Source organism: Conger conger, chromosome 15 (genome assembly GCF_963514075.1).
Source record: "Conger conger chromosome 15, fConCon1.1, whole genome shotgun sequence".
Taxonomy (NCBI): domain Eukaryota; kingdom Metazoa; phylum Chordata; class Actinopteri; order Anguilliformes; family Congridae; genus Conger; species Conger conger.
The window spans coordinates 21,625,531-21,646,368 of record NC_083774.1 but is presented as its reverse complement, the minus strand read 5'-3'; the positions used below and the strand labels follow the sequence as shown (position 1 = coordinate 21,646,368).

The following is a 20,838-nucleotide window of genomic DNA, read 5'->3' as shown; positions in this document are numbered from 1 at the left end:
TTGTTGTTTTTTGTTTTGTTTTTATTAAATAAAAAACAAACAAACTGTTGAATAAATAATGAAAATGTCTTTATAAATAAGGAATGCTAAAACTTGAGCAGTTGAACAAAAAGGTTTGCAGTTGAACTAGTACCTTAAACAGAAAAATGTGAAAAGAATCTTAATTTAGCAAGATCTTTCAAAACAGTGGAATAAAACATGATGCAATGAATTCTGCAAACCAACAACAGAATTGCCCCACTTACATTTTTATTTAATGTAAATAATATATTAATACATTTCTTTCTTACACTTTAAACACACGTTTTCCATTAACAATGGTTGTCACTGAACAAATCTTTTTTGGAATCAATTTATCCCAATTTGGAATGCCAAATCATAGTCAGCGTCAATACAGGAGAGCAATCTCTTCCCAAACACCTCTTAATTCTGCAGCCCGAAGGCTGAGCTGTGCAGTCATTGTGTTTGAGTTGCAAAGTTGGTGCAGGAAGACTGCAGACACCTGATTGACCAGAGCCATTTTACAAACCGTCCCTAGGTGATACAATAGCCAATTATGTACCACCCTGTGAGACTGCTGGCCCCAATTACGGTCAGGAACCAATACCAGACTGTAGGGGGCATCACTGCGCTGTACTCTAGTCCAGAACACCCTAACCTCCAGCCTCATGCCAGTTAAGCATTTCCCTTAAAAAGGGAAAAACCATCCTAGCGTACGAGCAGAAAGGTCAGTCCTGCAATGCCCACACCAGCAGCTGCAAACAGCGCAGTCTTCATTGATGATTCCTGGTTCATCTCTGCAGCGCAGGAGGAAAACCTTCTGAACCCCTCCTACACACAAGACAAAAATATGTTGGGCTGGATTTAGAAGGCAGCATTAAAAGCAAGAACTACACTCCCCCATCTGTGATCTCCCACAAAACACAGTAAGACTTGAGACTTGAAAGCAACATTCAGTGTTGAGTGCTACATACTGAGTACTATGGCAGCATTATGAACATATCATTGTTACTGAAGGTCAATAGTAGGCAGACATGTTTCCCCCATATTGTCAACTGAACATGTTTGCCATAAACTTTTGCCATATTGCCAATCACCTACCCTTCTTTGAAAAATACAGATCAACACACCTCAAATGTCAATTGTTTTTTTTGTTTTTTTTATATAGGGATCAGGAATTATCCATGCAGCTTGTAGGTAATGTGCACTCTCCACTATAACATTTTATACAGGGAAACCTTTTGCAATGCATACTGGAAAAGTAACTGCAGAATAGTGAAATTACACAATCTAGAGAGATGGTACCCTGTAGACCCTACTGCTCCACACAGCAGAACAATGATTCATGACATTTAGTAGCATCTAGAAAATAATCCTTTGATTAAGGAATTAAAAAAATACACTACAAACTACACTTCCCACTATTGGTATTAATTCAGTTAAGTTATAAATTGCAGGTGCATTCAAAGTTAATACTTCCCTTTCTGGAGCAGTTTCCCCTCAGAGAAGAGGAGCTTACTGGTATTGAGGATATATCAGTGTGGTTACACAGCTGGACTATAAAACCAGTGCCAATTTTAGAGGATAGTTTTGATGTTGCTATATAAATGCATCAGTTGCAACATAGGAAGTTACTGATAGCATTGTTTGTGATAGAATACTAACTTTGTGTACAAGCCCCAACATGAACAGGTAGGCAGCTACATACACATACAGTTTAGTCCTTTGTACATAATTCTTTCAAAAGGAGTTTGAGCTCTGGCTCACATTCAAGAGTTCAGTTTCACAATGACTAACCAACATTCCACTCACATGACCATATCAATACGGTTATACTAGTTAGCCTTGTATATGACAGTGCAGTTTACTGGGCAGTTAGAACTATAAAATAAATACCAATGTATACTAAATCCAGTTTTAAACAATATTAGATTGCTAAGCTTTGAAATTCCATTTGATATAGATTAAGAGCCAAACTGTCGTAGGCTAAAAAAAAGTGCTGATAAACCTTGAATTTAAAACTTTTACACAGATCTCATGGGAATTAACCCATTAGTATCCTCAACTAATTTCAGACTTTTTCCACATGACAGAGCTTGGGCAACATGTGAGAATTAGTTCAGGTTTGACATCATATGCAACAGCCCTGAAAGTTAAGAGTTTCCCTAAATTTTGCACTGACAAGATAACAAAGGAGAGGTCCATGTGAAAGATTTGTCAATCTAAAATAGGAGGCCTTTCTGAGAGTGAATACTATAGGGCTGGGCTGGAAAATCTCAGTTTAGAGTAGAGAATGCAACAGCTCTAATAACTTTATGTGCGAGCGGTTGGATAGTGGCATGGGCTGGGAAATGGAGACAGGGGATTGGGACAGGAAGTTGTGGGAATGTATACTGCAAGTAAATAATTCTAACCTCAGATTACACATTAACAAAGATGGACAAGAAACACACCAAAACCTACCCAGCCATCATTTTCCTTCAGCCATGCTTGTTTTTCCCCTCCAAGGTAGTCAGCTATCGTCTCTGCAAGTCTCCTGCAGCGTTCTCGGCTCTCGCCTCTGGAGTGGAGGTCACTCGCCAGCACCCCAGTAAAGGTAAACAGAGACACCACTCTTCCCCAGTTCAATGTCCCATCTCCCACCAGCTCCTCCATCACTTTTTTTAAACAAGCACTGGTGTCAGTCCCACAGGAGCTCAGGAATGCCTCGGAGAGTGACTGGAATTTCAGATGGTATTGCCTCTCCATTTTCTTGGCCAGGTGTCTCATGGCCTGGGCAGGTTCGCTGGGAGGTGTCTGTTGGATCCCCAAGGAGTAGTTAATGTAATCTTCTGCCACTGCCTGGGTCTCACTTTTTAGCCTAGGGGACATTTTTCTGAATGGAAGGAAATTACAATGTTTGTTATGTTTATTTCTGTGCCAGTGAATTTCTACAAATAAGCAAACGTCTGGCCTAGAAAAGAAAATCTAACTGATTCAAATACCAAACCAAAAATACATTTCTATATTAATACAATTCTGTCACTTGTAAGAGAGAAATATACAGGGATGTGCATTTTACAGCCATTGTTTACACATCAGATACTTGCAGTAAATATTACAGATTAAAAAAGAAATGTACAGACTAAAGCAAAAATCAAATTACATTCTAAACACAGCAATCACATAACATAACTTAACATACATAAATACTTAGCCTTGAGCATTCAATTAATCGAAGCGATTACCCAAGTAGCAAACTTCAGAAATTATCAAAAGTATTTAGGCTACATTTGTCATTGCTGTAAAATTACAAATATTTATATTTTGGAAGTTGCAACAAAGAGCATTACCAAGCTATAATCGTCAACACTGAGAATCAGTTCACAAATTTGCTCAGCTTTGTTTAAAAACGACTTGCTAATTACCGACAGGAGTAGAGAAAAAGCAAAAAAGAAAGACATGTATTCATGACTACAATGACTGAATAGACGCGAGAAGAACTAATCAGTTGGGAGGCTATTGATGTGACACTAACGTTAACTTAATAGAATCAGTAATGTCAAGGTAGTCCCAGCTATATCGGCAAGTTCTGTACAAATGAAGTAGCTACAATTTATATACATCACTGGAAACGTAAACGTTTCCATCTGGACAGACGGTACCTTATCAAGCCAATCAATACAACCTAGCCAGCATACCTAGCATTTATAATTACCAGCTCGCTTGCAATATGGCCTACTACTACCGTAAATGACAAATAACGCGTGTAACTGTTGTAAAAAGAAAACGTCTAGATTTATTTTAAAGCTAGCTAGCTTTGTCATCCGTTAGTCAGTCAACTGAAACAAAAGGAAGCAAATCGAGCTAGCAAGAAAAGTCTGGATTGCGGTTCTTTTGTCACTTCAAATAGGTTTTAAAAAATACAGTAAACTATGTTTGAACACAATCATGGCAACTTCCACGATAACAGTTTCATGATTTCAATAAAGACTGTATGTATAAAACAAAACTCACCCTCCCAGCAATTTTAGACCTCGTCTGGTACGAAAGGAAACACTGCCACATTCAGAAGAATTTCCTGTTCTCGGAGCCTTGACTTTATTCCAGTTAGTCCCTCCTACCTGCGTCATTCATTCATACGCCAGCGTTTGTAAAATCCGGCAGACGTCACCACCATAGCCACGCCCCTTCCCGGCGACAGGCATTGGGTATTTGACCTAAATTATTTATATCTTTTGACAACAATAACAATATTTTTTTTTCATTATATTTCCGACAATCTGACTATGTTTAGAGGATTTCCATACTAAATTGACATTTTTACGATGGGTTGTTTTTGAGAACGAGAGCCTTGTTTGACACCAAAAAGAAAATCCGCAAAATAAATATATAAATAAATACATCTTACGTACCCGTGCCTGAACATATTAACCATAAATACTTATTCTCAAGATCTAACAATTTAAGAAAACTGGAATTGTATTTTAACTTTCTGTGATAATGCAGATAACATTTACATTTACATTTTAGTCATTTGGCAGACCCTTTTAATCCAAAGCGACTTAAAAGTGCATAGGTTCTACCATAAGTCAAAGCATCACATCCAGAAACTAGCAAAATACACATGAAATGCTGTTCTAAACATAGTTGTCATCATAAGTGCATATTTTAATTTAAAAAAAAAAAAATGTATTGGGGGGGGTTAGACAAGGATAGGGATATCAGAAAGGAGGGGCAGGGGAAATCAGGAGGGAGGACTAAGGTAGAGTTTGAAAAGGTGGGTTTTGAGTCTGCGTCGAAATAGGGGGAGGGATTCTGCTGTTCTGACAGTGGTAGGCAAGATAATGTGTATACTTGCACTTCTTGTGGTATAACAATACTATTCTACCCGATTCACATCACAATTATTATTATTATTATTATTATTATTATTATTATTATTATTATTATCGTTGTCATCGTCATCATATTATATTGTCATTGTGATCATCATCATTCCTACTACTACTTATCATCATATAAACCCCTTCTTTATACACTTCACTATACACTTCATTCATTTTTGGATTCAGATTTGGATAAACTAATTTTTGAAGGGGGCCTGACAAGATACACAAAACGACATCATCGTTGTAAAAAGCAGCTGAATGACAGGATCATTTTTAAATGCACACAGTGAATTCAGATTCAGCAACAAATTTCAGAGAAAGTCTTCCATTTAAATGCCTTTCTCTCATCTTGGTACTCTTGAAGGAGGGGTTAATTTGTATGTTTTATGAGATTTGTGGAGTGAGAAGTTATTGTACATAGTAAGGTATTTGAGTACTTAACGAGTTGATTAGATATACATACAGTACATACTGTGTTGAGATTCTCCATTCAAGACTTAATTTAATCTAGAACTAAGATTAATCTGCGTCTGTAAAATGGGACAATTGCTTTCAATTCAATTAGAATTTGAATAATTACAAAGGTAACCCTTAAATATGTTGATTATAGTGTAAACTGCAATAGGTTTAAATACTGCAGAGATTGAAATGGAAAAAAGTAAAAACATTACATACAATATGTATGTATACAATAGGGGCGACATGGCTCAGGCAGTAAGAGCAGTCGTCTGGCAGTCGGAGGGTTGCCGGTTCGATCCCCCACCCGGGCTGTGTCGAAGTGTCCCTGAGCAAGACACCTAACCCCCAAATGCTCCTAATGAGCTGGTCGGGGCCTTGCATGGCAGCCAATCGCCGTCGGTGTGTGAGTGTGTGTATGAATGGGTGAATGGAGAAGCATCAATTGTACAGCGCTTTGGATAAAGGCGCTATATAAATGCCTGCCATTTGCCATTTACAATATAAAATATAAGCTTGCAGAAAACAAACTTATATACAAATATACAACAATATTTAAAATACCATTTAATGTGCTTGAATGATATAGACTGAGCATACAAGGAAGTAACATATTACATGAGCATCCAACTAAAAGAAATGACAAATATTAGAACAATACTGAAAATTCATTTTAGAGGCATCTAAATTGTGCTACTTATAGTTTGCACTTGTAACTGCCCAACATAAAAAAACATGATAATCTGATCAATATCTGAATTCTACTCCAGGTACAACTGATTGGAAGGTTGTTGGAGAAATGGATTTGGTTGGAAATGTTAAACATATAGATATAGAATGAATCTATCTAAAGAGAAATGTGTGTCTCCACCCAACACATCCACTCAGTTATGTTCGGCTGATTTATATTAAAATTTCTCACCTTAACCTACTGCTGAGTGGGTGGTTCCATGTGTGGATACAATCATTATTAATCATGCTTTTTAATTCATGTGGAATGTATACAGCAATGATCCAAGTATCTCTGTTTCTCTTCACAATCTTAGACACAAATTAACCAAAAAAATAATACTGATTAATTTTGTTATTTAGAAAATATTCTCTAGAAAAGTAATGTAAATATCACAGGAAGGCAAATCAACAACATCAACAATGAAAATAAAAAAGGACCATCACATTACCTATATTATCATACAGTATGTTATATTACTTCAATGAGTGATACCAGAGGTTTCTGGATTTGCTTGTAGACACATGGGTAGGAAATATACAGCTGTTGTTGCCAGGCAACGGAAAAGTATTCATGAGAGGGAATATCTAAAATATTTAAGTGGTGCGTGTACGGTATAATGAATATGTGTGTACATTGTGCTTCCCCAATGCATTCAGGGTGATCCTCTTCTGCATTATTGGAGACCTACAGTACTAGATGAGGTGTGGATGCAGACTGACTGGGGGAGTGTGACCAACTAAAACAGCATTTCCAGGGTGCTGATCCCTCCTTCTGAGGAAACACCTTAGCCCCAGACCTGGAATGAAAATAATGAATAAGACATTCAATTCAGGCATATCACAGACACACTTATCCAGGGCACTGCACATTTATTTTTAAAAACATTATCAATTAATATAGCTGGATATTTACTGAAGCCATTCAGGTTAAAGACCTTGTTCAGGAGTACCATGGCAGTGTACCACATGAGAACTGAAGCTGAAACCTCAGACTCATTTCCCTACACTTCTGCCTTATTAGAATTATAGACGCTTTGACACTGCTCGTGATCTGAAATGAGAACTAAAGAGCTAAAAAGAGAAACCTGCGGTTTCATTTCCGTCAAACAGCCCAGCGTGCGGTTGTCTGAAAACATCTCATTGTGTCGTATGGAAACACACTGACCTCACAGATGACAGCAGATTTTGCAGAAGTGATCTGTAAAAGCTCTGATTCACAGGTGCAGGAAAGCCCCCGCCATGTTGCCTGTTGAACCCGCACGACACTTACCCTCAGAGTGTTGTCCCAGGACCCGGAGCAGAACGCCGTCCCGTCAGGGGAAACCCGCAAGGTGCTGACGCGGTTCTCGTGACCAAATAGGATGGCCACCCTGGTTCCCTTCAGCACGTCCCACACATTGATGGTATAGTCATTGTACCCACCGAACAGCAGTCGGCCTGGGAAAGGTACAGAGAGGCTAGCTGTTAAAAAACCCAGCTGGCTTAATGTGGGGTACAGCAGGGTAAATTCCACTGTATATTGTTCTACAGAGAACGCCGGGCAATCTGTATAAAAGTACCTTGAAGTTTGTAGGTTATTTGCTAAGCTTTGCATTCTTGAATTCCATTCAAAGAAAGCATGTACTTTCCAAGACAACCCATATTTTCTAAGCATTGTCTACCTTTAAAATGAAACTGAAAGCCCAATTAAACCCATTCCCACATTTTATATGAAGACAAACATTCAGGAGTACAGTGAGCATATAGTTAGGATTCCTATCCTTAGGTGACTTTGAACACCTTTTCCCACTCAAGAGCCATTACTACAGATCTATTGCATTTTGTCAAGTCAAATCACAACTATTGTGCATCACTCAAAAGCAATGTAAAGCAATGCTAAGCAATACTAAGCAATGTTAAGCATGTAAAGCATGTGATGTGATGTGAGTACGCTGTGTCATGCATTCCGCCTCCATACTCCTACACCATCAAGCAGGTCTATGAGCTATGAGGCATAGCTTTTCTGTAGGCAGGTCTTTGCTGTACTGTGTGTACATTTGCGTGAATCAGCCACACATTGCTATGCACACAGTGACACCAGCTGAGTCCTCACAATCAAAGGAAAAGCCACTGACAAAACAAACATTTTCACTCTGTATCTATCTATTGTATTTAGCTATTACTGGGAAGGAAGGGACAGGGGATGTGACTAACTAACAGAAGGATTTTTGTAGAGATGGTCAGTACTGAAAGGTATTTTACTCAGATCAAGACAATTTGAAATTGCATAACATGACAATCATTGGATAACCGCACATACCACCAAGCACACCTCACATCTCGTGCAGATCTGTGTTCCCACAGAAGTGAAATTCCATTCATGCCAAAATCTTGTGTAAACTTCCCCTCCTAGTATCACCACTGCAGTCAGTAAAAAGGAAACTGATATTCACAGACACGCATACACACACACACACACACACATACACACACACACAAATACAACACTGGAGCCGTAATAAGACTGTGTACACCAGTGCTCAGTGTTGCTTCTACAGAGTATGCTGTGTGTGCCAAATTCATTCAGCTCTCACCACTAAGAGAGAAGTCCACACTGGATGCCCCAAATATGATGCTGTCTTTGGAATAGATAGCCACCTCCCTGTCCGCTCGCAGGTCAAAGAGACGACACTAAAACAAAGGGATTATGGGGAAAACAAATAAAGCAGACACTAACACATAACATTTTTTTTTTTTTTACACTTCACAGTACATACTATAAAGCTGTTCAGCTGTCAAAGCTGTTAAACGACAACTATAGTCCAAATGGAGAGACTGAATATCTGTGTGTATGCATGCCAGGGTTAATGAAACACAAAATTTGAGATTTATCATTTAATAACAGTAGGGTTGTAAATAAGAAATGAAAACACAAGCAAATACATTCTCTTTATGGTTACACTTAAAGCAAATTAAGAACGGAGTGTACGATAAAAGAAGAGTAACGTGGAGATGAAAAGTAAAGGGGACAATGTGAAGATGGCTCACAGTGGCATCATCAGAGCCCGTTGCAAAGGCATCTCCACTGGGGTAGTACCTGGTACAGAGTGACAGGACAGAAACACACAGTGATTAGTTACATGGCCCCCTCAAGCAAGCCCATAACGGCATTGTCAATGTCAGAAGCAAAGGAGTTTAAAAGCTCTCTAATGCTCTCAACTCACCTGACACTGTTAATGTCTGACTCGTGAGTCTCAAAGGATTGAACACATTGACCAGAACGCATGTCCCACACGTTGGCCTTTTTGTCACAGCCCTGCAAGACACAGAGGAATTATCCTCAGTCACTGGGTCTCCATAATAAATAATTGTGCGTGGGATAAAATGCACAAAGACATAACCAAGGGGATTACAATGAACCAGAACGCCCCCCCCCCAGTCAGGTTCTGTGTTTTTCTGTATCTGTTTTTGTCTTCGAATTTCCGTTCCTTCTTTCCCTCTGTGACCACCGTAGTCTGTCTTCCCATGCATTCCCACTCATTTATCTCACCTGTTCTTCATTTAGTGTCTCCGCCTCCCATTCCTTATATGGATTTCCTTCCTGTCTTTCTAGTTTGCCTCTCACCTGTTTCTTGTTTTCTGTTCAATCAGTTTTGTATTTATACCTGTCCTTTTTCAGCTTCTCAGTCTCACATAGGAGAGGAAATGTCTCACAGAGCAGTAGGAAAGTCTCAAATAGGAGAGGAAATGTCTCACAGAGCAGTGGGAAAGTCTCAAATAGGAGAGGAAATGTCTCACAGAGCAGTGGGAAAGTCTCAAATAGGAGAGGAAATGTCTCACAGAGCAGTGGGAAAGTCTCAAATAGGAGAGGAAATGTCTCAGAGCAGTGGGAAAGTCTCAAATAGGAGAGGAAATGTCTCAGAGCTGTGGGAAAGTCTCAAATAGGAAAGGAAATGTCTCAGAGAGAAGTGGAAAGTCTCACTTAGGAGAGGAAATGTCTCAGAGAGAAGTGGAAAGTCTCACTTAGGAGAGGGAGGAAATGTATCTCACCCCTGAGACGAAGGTGTTGCCGGTCTCTGAAGGGGCCAGGTCCAGGCAGAGGACGTCTGCAGCGTGTCCATGGAAACTCTGCAGCAGCTGCCCACTCTCCACATCCCACAGGGCACACGTCCCATCTCCACTGGATGTCAGGATCTGAGAGCATGGTCAGGATCAAATACACGCATGCACGCATGCACACACATACCAAATGCAAATATTATATTAAATCACACATGTGTTTACTGCCCCCTGAAGGTATATAGTTTTTCTACAATCATTTTGGCCAAAACATACAGTATATATAAATGTACCCATTGTACTGTATCTATATATATAAATATACTCATTGTACTGTAAACTATATCTCCTTCTTTTGGGAGCTTGTGCTCAAAACAATTCAATGACAAAAAATAATAATGTGTTTAAAGATTCTGAAAGCAAATCATTTTAAAGTAAATATCTGAACTGTTTAAATGACAAGTTTGTTACTAGGGTCACCTCCACCTGCCTTTTCCATTCTGGAATGTTCTTTACAACCCACACAAAGTGCTCTCTTGGAAAAACAATAGAAACTTGTCTGCAGCTTTGAGGACACCTCCAACTAAAATGATATTGTGCAACATTTTTTAGCCGTCTTTTGCTGAAACAATCCAACTTATGTATTCTTTTGGTTTGCCACACACAATTATTATGATTTCTTTGCAGACATGGTTTACATAGATACTATTATTTACACATGACACTAGGAATTAAACAAATCAAATCAATCAACCCAAACAGTCACTGACTGTTGCCACATGCTCAAAAGCAGGAGAACATCTAAAATGTAAGGTCTTTTCCAAAATAAGTGTTACCGTTACTTATTTAGTTTGTTTTCAGTTGTACACCCTTTTCCCTTATCTGCTCTTTCTTTGGGTTCCAACATCGTTGGGTATGTCAGGGATTACTAAATAAGCCTGGGAAATGTGTGTGTGGACCATTAGAGAGCAACTAATCAAATAGCAAACCTCTGACCCACATAGCCACAAAGATAAGAGGATGCAGTGCTATTAATATACAAGCAACGATTGAAAACCAGTTTTCACAAAAAGAGTCTCACTATTCAGAGACTATTCAAGACCTCACACTGAATGTAGAAACACTGCTCATGAAGTCACAGTAAATAAGCCTGCGGATACATCATACAATACAGTCCTGGGGCTGAAAGCTCACTTTCAACACTACAAACAAATCTGTTAATGTATAATAAACCTCCAGCCATACTAATCAGATGGAGTCATGAGAACTGCAAATCCTACTTATTCCTTTTTATCATGTTATGTAATTTTCTAACGGTTGATATTAAGATCTCAAAGTGTATAGTAAATCATCACATCTGACAAGGATAAGAACATATTTCAATGTAACATTTTGCTTAAACAGTACCTTGCTTCCTGTTCAAATTTGTAGGTGGAGTTGGTTCAGATAAAGGCTGCCCGGGGACTATAAATAGGCTCACAATGGTAGGCTATGAACATGAACCAATGCAGCTTCAAAAGGTTTACTGCTGTGAATTAATGAAGGCATGGGAATCTCCTCCTCAGGGCTTTCAAATAAAAATCAGCATGTTTTCCGTTTGTGAGCATCGGAGCGCGGGGTGGAAGAACTCAACACTACTGCCCTCTGATAAGGATTGGCTTGCCTCAGTTGTTTTGAAAAAGGAAATAAATACTAATAGGGACAAATAGACTAAACAAGACTAAACAGGTCTCACAAACTGAAAACTGGTGCCAGTATGTAGAGTCTGAGGTAATGGCCATGGATATGTATGAAAGAAGAAGCAGGAGAGTACACAGTACTTACCTGCATGTCAGAGTTAGTGAAGCTGCAGGCAGACAGGTAGTTGGTGTGCATGGCAACAGACTTCTTCTTGGAAGCAAGATTCTCATTCTTGTCCAGGGAGAGGGGGTATACTGAGCACTTATTATCCAGTCCTCTTATTATTGAGAGAGAGAGAGAGAGAGAGAGAGAAGAGAGATAGAGAGAGAGACATTCAAATGCAAGCATGGCACCAGAAAAAGGCACTAGTCGATAATGCATGCCATGATATGTAAGCTGGAAAGTGTTGGTGAATATACTATCATGAATCCTCATCTTACACAGGAGAAATACTCACACTGTCTCCATTTACTAGCCAAATCTTACCTGTTCTGTGATGTGGTGAATGAACCAGCTAAGAAGTTAAAGCTGTTGCAATTTAGTTTACATTGTGATGGCTAGTGTAGTAATACTTATAGTGCGAGAAATCATATGTAGCTAGAAATCTAAAATAATGATATTTGGCTTGCCAGACGATAAGTCAGGCCAGACAGCGGGCACAGGCACAGGAAGTCAGTCTATCGGGTTCTCTGTTCTGTTCTGATGCAGCTCAGGGATAAAGGGAGGATATTTACCCACACGCCACTGCACAGCCAGAGGGGGCGTATGCACACGCCATAACCCATGTGCATGGCATGGTCACGGCATGTTCCTGTATCACACACACACACACACCCGCACACACACACACACACATACACACACACACACACATGCACACATACGCACACACACACACCCGCACACACACATGCACACGCACACACACACACACATGCACACACACACACACATGCACACACACACACACGTACATACACGCACATGCACACATACACACATGTACACACACACGCAAACATACACACATGTACACACACGCACATGCACACACATACACACATGCACACACGCACATGCACACACACATATGCACACACATACACAAAACACACGCACACATGCACACACACAGATGCACACACACACACACGCGCACACATGCACGCAGACATACATGCACAGTTAAGCATGATGGTGATTTTATGCCAATTGATTACTTTTACTTAAACTCATCACTATGGCATGAAATTACACATTTTCTCAGTGCAGGCCACTATTTTCTGCTTAGAAACTATAAATGGGGATACAGCCATTTGAAATATTTTCATATGCTGATGTTGATTCCAGTTTACCTTATTAGTTGTGAATCCATCCCATACAATCACTTTTCCATCCTAAAAAAAATACAATGTAACTTCAAATTAGGAAACTGATACAAAAGAAAGTTAACAAAAAAAAGTCAATGTATAAATATATTTAAAAAAACAGTTAGTATACTCTGTCATAAATTCTACAGTGTAATTGTAACATACAGTGCAATACATCCTATCTTCTGAGATCTCCAATCTGAATCTGACTGAATATTGTGCAACTACAGTGTGGTTTTTGAAAAGACTTGAGCACCATGACAAAATTACCGCTATGGTAACTAGGTCTCAGTTACAATCAATATACTACATAAATATAATCCAATTAGAAACAAATTCACGACTAGGTCGAAGGGTATAAACACCATAGCCTATTAAACAGCGCCGTTAAAATCAGCACCCTGGACAGAGACGTTCGGTATCTATAAAATCGATGAACGTATTAGACTTTAGTTTCAACACAAATTATTATTAGTTTGCACTACGGACGTAGTGGAGAACTACCAGGAGGAAGTCTCTACTAAGAGGAAGTCTCACTCATGTGCCGTGGTACAAGGTCATGCCCACACACAGAGAAAGTTTACTATTATTATTACCTGTGAGGAGCTCACGATCCTCCTCTTGTCCCGACACCAGTCCATGCACAGAACTTTGTTGCCATGTCCCTTTAGGGTCCTCCTCGTCTTCATGACAAATTGGCCGAGCGGCTCCACCCTCTCCGCCACTTGATGCACTTTTTCATAGACAGGGAGAGTAGAGCACCCCACCTTTATCTCGTATTCCTTCGGTGCGGATGTCCTCACATGTTACACTAGCTTTTATATTTAGCATCCTCCAGTTGTTATAATTAGGATGAATATGACAAGGTTATGGCTAGGCTATATGTTCATGAAAGATGCGGCAATGCACTCGTTTTGTTATAGTTTGATTTGTGATCCATATCAGAATCTCAAGAGAATAATCTGGAAATTGCATCTGTGTATTCTGTAGCTAGGTCCTACATGTTCCACATTCAGTGACCACCCTTCTCCTCTTCAGTGGAGCATCAAGCTCGGATGGAATCAAAAACAATTCTGCCAACCCATTTCGCAGATTCGGCACAGATTTATGCAGTTTACTTCAAAAACTACAGCACGCCTGCCCTTTAAACAATTTACCCGTTATAACCCGTGTACCCACAACGATAACTCGCATATCTATCCCGCTGTTTCAGTAAAAAAAAAAACTATCTATAGCCTATGCTCGCTGGCAGAATTAACGTAAGGCTACAATAATAAACTGCTGGAAGCTAGTCATGGTTCAGGACCAACGCATGCACGCACGGTTAAAAAAACAACCCCATATTAACACTGCGCGACAATTACAGATTTTAATGAACACATTTAATATGAATACAAGGTTAATGTTAGTAATCTGACTGCTTCCATTATCTCATCAGAAATATAATTTCCGAGGCCTCCTTCCCAGCACTCACGCTCGACATCATGCAGTTTCGCCCTCTCCTCCTCCAGCTTTATCTTGAGGGTCTCCGACTCCGTTTTCAGCGTCGCCAGGGTCTCGTTTGGCTGCAGCTCCTGAGTAGCCATTTTTGGCATAAAAAGGAGCTCTCTAGATGGAACTGTTTTGTCGTGGTCTGCCGGTTAAACGCCCGTGCGGTGCGATTCCAGCTGGAGAAACTGCAGTGACGTCACTGGAAAGATGCTCAGTCAAGTACACAAGGCCAATCCAATCTATTTTAATAAATGAGATACAAAAAATTAAAGATGCAACTTCCATTTTTCATGCATGATTACATACACATACATTTCTAAAATGTTTTCAGGGTACATTCCTCCTCCAAAATAATTTGTCAAACATTAAGAAAACAGTATCATTCAGTGTGCCCCGAGGCATATGTTTCACCTCCTTAGATACCTTCCATTCGCAACACGTTCACATAGCGTTGTTTCCGCAACAACCTGTTTACGGTCGATTTTCCTGACTTGTCAGATGTCTACAATTCTGGCTTGTCAGATGTCAAATTTCATTATCAAGTGTATTTCACAAAGCACAACCTGTTATGTAGTATTATATTAATACTGGTGAGAGTTGAATAAACTTTTTAGGCACTAAAGATAAATTAGCTGAGTTAATGTGCTTTCCTTGCCTGACTAAAGCATCTCATGTTTTAGGGTACGTTTACATCCCTCCTGTGGTGGGATGTATCGACTAATGGAATGAGAGTGGACCAATGGCTGAAGAGTCTCCCTCAGGTCTACTTATAGTTCTTTGTCCACCAATGGTACTCTAAGTGCACTCTCAGTGGCGATAGTGAATATGCACTCAGCCTGTCAACACATAAAGGGCTGAAATGAACAACACAATTTATAAGGTAATTATGACGAAAATAAATGAACAATGACATGATTTACAAGGCATTTATGAAAAAAAGAAGCTTGCTCAAATTAACTTTATTTACAAAATATATTGCTGATTTGCTTAACCAAGACCAAGCCTGTACTCTGAATTGGACTGCAACAAATAAACTACAGTAGCATCTGCTAAATGACTATAATGTAATGTAATACAATGTACTGTAATGTACCTCATCCCATGGCGCCAAACACACATTATTTAATTTCAACCCTAAAATTACTTTCTATTTTGTACACCAAATGAAATACTCATTCATAATAATGGGCATGTCAACTTTTTAATGATCAGCAAAAAGTTATTAGTATTTCTATAAAATGGTGCAAAGCATTTAACCAATATTTTGTAAAAAAAAGAAAAGAAAAAGAAAACCCAAACAAATGCATCTACAGTGCTGAATTCCTTTATTTGTCAATACAGATTTGACAGTTCTTGTACCTTAGTACACACATTGTATAGTGAACACAGTTACCTGTACCAATTACAACTACTGTGAACTACTAACAGTTTAAATCTTCACATTTGCTGTTCTTCAATATGACCTGTTTCTGGAACATCCGTCAGGTAAAATGTCCTACAGAAGCAAGTTCATATTCTCAGCAGAAGTTTTACTCTTATTAGCATCTCTGAACTATTATTTACAGTTTATTTTGCGTGATGTGTCATGGATGCCCAGATTTACAGGAGAAAAGCTGATTTTAAGATGTGAACAGTTTTATGTGAAGATTTCATATCTGTTAGTTACTTTAAACTGTTAGTCCAGACCCTCAATATGTATCCAATCATATAGAGTATTTGTGAAATGGTTGATGCCCATACCATCTTCTAACTTCATGATTGATTGGGTTTGGATTATTTAAACAATTGCCTGTTTGACTGAATTATCTCCCGTTACATTCTGTTCTGTCACCATTTCAAAGATGGCCCCCAAAATCAATATCACAGAGCCACAAAATGATTGCAGGTGCAGAGTGCTGTCTACAGTAGCAAAATGCACCTCTATACAGATGTAAGTCCTAAGAGGCCTACTGAAATGTAGATATTTTGCATGGAACAAGGTGACACTAAAATATTGCTGACACACTTGCCAGTCGATACCAAAATCAAAAAAGCAAAAGGAAGTATGGCAGTCATTGCTATGGGAAAAATATAAATAAATCAAAACAAAGATATTTCAAAATAGTTGCTTTAGACCAGAGTTTGTTTTATTGGACAACCAATTTGAAATGGTACTTGAGATGACAAGAGAATTTAGTGTACAGGTTTTTAATTAGTCAATGCAACTTACTCTCAACAGTCAGCAAACATCCATACAAATTCAAAATTTAATGTGGTGACTTGAATCTACTACATTTAAAATGTTTTTTTTATTTTTATTCTAGTAAACTACTACTACTGCTATTTATTGGGATTCCTCAGAAAAAAAAAAAATCTTAAAAAGTGCATAAACAAATACTGTTGAAGGTTCACTGGGGGTAATTAATGGGGCTACACACATCCTAATCTCTTTAATCTCAGGTTTGACCAGTCTTCACTTTGTCCTCTAACCCCCCCAGGGATGTTACAAAATACTGCAGAGACAAACAATAACAAAATATCGTCATATGCTAGATATACCATCAACTCATAAGGCTGTGTGCAATGAATATATTGCAAATAATACAACAATAAATTACATCTGAATAACTGAATGAAACCAAAAACAGTGAAACTGATAAAGTTTAAATACATTATTTTCCAGTAGAATCCAATTTTGTGGACATGTGCACATGCACACGCACACACACACATGCACACGCACACGCACACATGCACACACGCACCCACACACCCACACGGACACATACATACATACACATACATACTTAAACAATTCCTATTCCAGTACACATAATACCCTAACATAAATGACAGAAGGCAAATTTACAATATACCATGGGTGGTCCCAGTGACATTGATAAGGGCCTTACTATACCATTAATAAGGGCTCATATTGCACACCAAAATGCTCATGATATGAGTATGTGATTTAAAAGTGGCAAGGTACAATATGTATGAATCCTAACATTGTACGGCTCACAATGGGTAGCATGAACACTTAACGTTTTGCTTACAAGGTGGACCAATGTACAGTAATGTACAGTACAATGCACAGACCGGCGATAGATGACGCACATGAAGCCATGGAAACAAGAGGATGACTAAGGCATGGGATGGCATAGGCTCACTTTATAGTCTACAGTCTTCATAGACAGAAGGATAGCTAGCGTGTCTGATCAAAACTGTACGTCTTTGGGTAAACAATGCTTGCGTATTACTCTCTGCGGGTGTCACCAGAAGAACTATGAGCATGCAGGTTCATTTATAACTGACTGCATAGTACACTAGATATGATCACTGCTATGTCTCGCTCAAGTGTAATATTCAAAAGGCGGAAAATACATGGTAACTGAATCCCAAGGGTTTGCTTTAGATGGAGCTGCTATGTTTCTAACTAAATACAGCATATAAAGCAAGCGTCTGGCAACTGCTACATAAATTGGTGTGATGTATGTATATTTTTCCTACATTATAGATTAAGGAGAGAATGCAGCATTAGTTCATTTTTACATTGACTGCTGCTGGCGCAAAAGCTGACGGCATTCATCACAAAAGCGGTTCCGCACCTTCAAGGTGACGCTACTAGCCTGTCAAAAGCAAAATAAATATGGGGGGGAAAGCTATACAGTGTTGCTTGATAATATCATTCAACAGTACATGCATCCAAAGTGATTTTAGTTTTCAGGATAAACACCTCCTTTAACAGTTTTTGAATGATAGAATAAATAACTGAGGCTGTTCAAAACATGTTTAAAGAGAAATCAGTCAGTCAGTAACTCAGGGGGAAATATCCAGTGTTTTTGCGCTTACAAGACAGTGGATTCCATGGTAGAGGAGCTCAATCAGGACCAGAATGGACGCTGTGAGGGGACCGTCCTCACAGTGTTGGTGTAAGGCATTAGGCGTTGGGGAGACATGTAACAGTGGAAACAGCCAATAGCATCAGTGTTAATCACAAACATACGCACAAGCACACACACGTGCATGTGCTCTAGACCCTAAGGGTAGAGGTCCTTGACCGTCCCAGCAGACACTATGAAAGCTCAGAAGTGATTTCACATTCTACCATGGCCCACAGTCACATCTGTAATAATCAAGCTTAAATCTAAGAGTTGTAAACAGCATTGGTATTTAGGAGAATTTAACTTTAAATCTATATGCTGCTGTGCATAGGTACTATATTCCTGGATATGCAAATTACACAAAACACAGCTGCTATCTACTATAAGTGTGCTAAGTAAAAACACAATACCTGCGGTAACAAATAAACATCTATGTTAAATAGTTCACTATGGACCTTTTATTAAATTATTCTAGACATTTTCTCTTACGAACATAAATATATGACACATTACACTCTATGCCATCAGCTTTCCTTTTCCAGACGTTGAAATGATTTGGAGAGCAATCAATCCCTGAATGTTTCTTTCTCAGGGAAAAACAATATTCAAAGGAGGGAAGATTCAAAAGAGTGTGTATATATACACACGCATTATATATAATAAAATAGAAGCATTGTGGCACAGTCATTGAGCATTGTGATGCATCGACCAAAACACTGCCAAGTTGAGCAATGTGTAAAAAAACTGAATACATCGAAACGCATGACCACAGTCCTTCACAAAATCTGGGTTTAGTGCACCATCCATTCCTATAAGAGGCCAAGAATTGTGAGAACCTGAACACATGCTTCCAATCATAATGAATAATACACCTGACCTACTTGGCTGTTAAGGTTTGTTGTTAAGGGGACACTCAATACAACTACAGTTACTCCTTTAAGCCTTTAATGACTGATTACTGTGACAGACAGCTCTGTGTGAGGAAGCTCTCGTTTAGACTACCACTACACGCGTGTGAGAAAGTCCTGGTTCAGACTGCCTCTACACGCCTGTGAGAAAGTCCTGGCTCAGACTGCCTCTACACGCGTGTGAGGAAACCCAGGTTCAGACTGCTGGGGATGTGGATGGACTCCAGGGCTAGTGAGGAGGGGTTGAAGGGGAATGTGACAGGGTAGATGATCTTGGTGTCCATGAGCAGCTGTGGTGACTCCTTCCGGTCCCGTAAACGAGTCTGATAAGGAATCAAGAGAGACTAAGCATTAGACAGCATGCTTGCACGAGAATGCACACACACACGTACATGCACTGTATGCACACACAAGCGTGTGCACACTTATGCATGCGATACTCTTGTCTTTAGGCAAGCACATCGTTCAGAGCTCACCTGTATGGTTCGAATGAACGATATGGAAACCCGTTCCTCAAACTCATTCACTGGTGTGTACAAGTTCAGCACTTTCACAATCTGGGGGCACAAAAGTAAGCAGGTGAGTATACGGTGGTTGCTGAGGTCATAACAACTGTAGTTCCAATCTCCAGTTTAGAGTTAGACATTTGGCAGAAGCTTTTAGCCAAAACAACTTCAGCACATTTTACACAGTAAGGAAACACCACAAAAGCTAACATGATAATATAATAATATAAATATAAGTAGTCTGTAGTCAGAAAAGTTTTTTAGACATTTGCTGAAAAGAGGCAGTGAATCTGCACTCCGGACTGATTAGAGAAGATCCTTCCACCATTGGGGAAGAGAAGAACTGGGCTGGCAGGTGATCAGAGTTGGGTCAAATACGTAATCCTCTTGGATTCAAATAATTGTCTACGCTTTATTGAGCTAGTTTGGTGCATTGGAAGCTATGAAACACTCTCAAAAAATAGAAGCACTCCCCATCTGGTAATCTTGGTTGGTTCAATGGCACCAAGCAAGATCAACTGAGCACAGAAAATGATTTGAATCAGAAACAATGACGTATTTGACCCAGGTCTGGTGCCGGTATAGATGGGCCTGGTGGACTGAGGATGCTGGACGGAGAGCTCTGGTCAGGGTGCGGGGTGTAACCAGCGTCTGAAGACAGGAACGGGAGTGAGAGAGGGTGTGAGGTGGGTGTACCTGTGCGGTGCTCAGGGCGTTGCACATGGAGCAGATGGCTTCTGCGTCCTCATCGGTCTTCTTCTTCACCTGCAGCAGCTGAGCGGCCTGGATGAGGGGCTCCAGGGTCTCCTTGGCCCCGCAGATCATCAGGTTCTTATCCCTCAGCCACTCCTCCAGCTGGCTGACGTTGTACCTGCAGGCCGGGGCGGCAGAGCATCAGAACCCACGCACACGCACCCCTGACT

The 20,838-nt window shown here is 39.6% G+C and overlaps 3 protein-coding genes across 10 annotated transcripts in view; all 3 read right to left on the bottom strand.

Annotated features, from left to right (window-relative positions):
- Positions 1 to 4,111, bottom strand: bcl2l10 (BCL2 like 10). Its single transcript, XM_061222201.1, has 3 exons — positions 3,997 to 4,111; positions 2,464 to 2,875; positions 1 to 831 (listed from the first exon to the last, which is right to left on the bottom strand). Exons 2-3 carry the CDS (start codon positions 2,869 to 2,871, stop codon positions 709 to 711), a joined length of 531 nt encoding a protein of 176 aa, XP_061078185.1. The 5' UTR covers positions 2,872 to 2,875; positions 3,997 to 4,111; the 3' UTR covers positions 1 to 708.
- Positions 4,112 to 5,881: 1,770 nt separating this feature from the next.
- Positions 5,882 to 15,304, bottom strand: LOC133111366 (guanine nucleotide-binding protein subunit beta-5-like). The gene is made up of 11 exons (XM_061221645.1): positions 14,622 to 15,304; positions 13,744 to 13,880; positions 13,133 to 13,174; positions 12,512 to 12,588; positions 11,922 to 12,054; positions 10,089 to 10,232; positions 9,263 to 9,354; positions 9,087 to 9,135; positions 8,633 to 8,729; positions 7,330 to 7,496; positions 5,882 to 6,856 (listed from the first exon to the last, which is right to left on the bottom strand). Exons 1-11 carry the CDS (start codon positions 14,740 to 14,742, stop codon positions 6,845 to 6,847), a joined length of 1,071 nt encoding a protein of 356 aa, XP_061077629.1. The 5' UTR covers positions 14,743 to 15,304; the 3' UTR covers positions 5,882 to 6,844.
- A 642-nt stretch (positions 15,305 to 15,946) lies between these two features.
- myo5aa (myosin VAa) overlaps positions 15,947 to 20,838 on the bottom strand; it is a 60,766-nt gene continuing 55,874 nt past the window's right edge. For all 8 annotated transcript variants that reach the window (XM_061221157.1, XM_061221159.1, XM_061221160.1 and 5 more), the window contains 3 exons: positions 20,612 to 20,786; positions 19,886 to 19,966; positions 15,947 to 19,732 (listed from right to left, as the gene is read on the bottom strand). In XM_061221157.1, the coding sequence (XP_061077141.1) occupies positions 19,580 to 19,732; positions 19,886 to 19,966; positions 20,612 to 20,786 (409 nt within the window). In that variant the 3' untranslated portion in view covers positions 15,947 to 19,579. The remainder of the gene's footprint in view (positions 19,733 to 19,885; positions 19,967 to 20,611; positions 20,787 to 20,838) is intronic.

What these genes read in the sequence shown, in the direction of transcription:
- LOC133111366 (XM_061221645.1), bottom strand. Translation starts at nt 14,742, where the DNA reads ATGCCAAAAATGGCTACTCAGGAGCTGCAGCCAAACGAGACCCTGGCG. An exon ending in ATGGATTCACAACTAATAAG is followed by an intron (nt 12,589 to 13,132) that starts GTAAACTGGAAT and finishes TGTGTGATACAG; the next exon opens with GAACATGCCGTGACCATGCC. An exon ending in TCAGACATTAACAGTGTCAG is followed by an intron (nt 9,136 to 9,262) that starts GTGAGTTGAGAG and finishes ACTCTGTACCAG; the next exon opens with GTACTACCCCAGTGGAGATG.
- bcl2l10 (XM_061222201.1), bottom strand. Translation starts at nt 2,871, where the DNA reads ATGTCCCCTAGGCTAAAAAGTGAGACCCAGGCAGTGGCAGAAGATTAC. An exon ending in TGAAGGAAAATGATGGCTGG is followed by an intron (nt 832 to 2,463) that starts GTAGGTTTTGGT and finishes TCTTGTGTGTAG; the next exon opens with GAGGGGTTCAGAAGGTTTTC.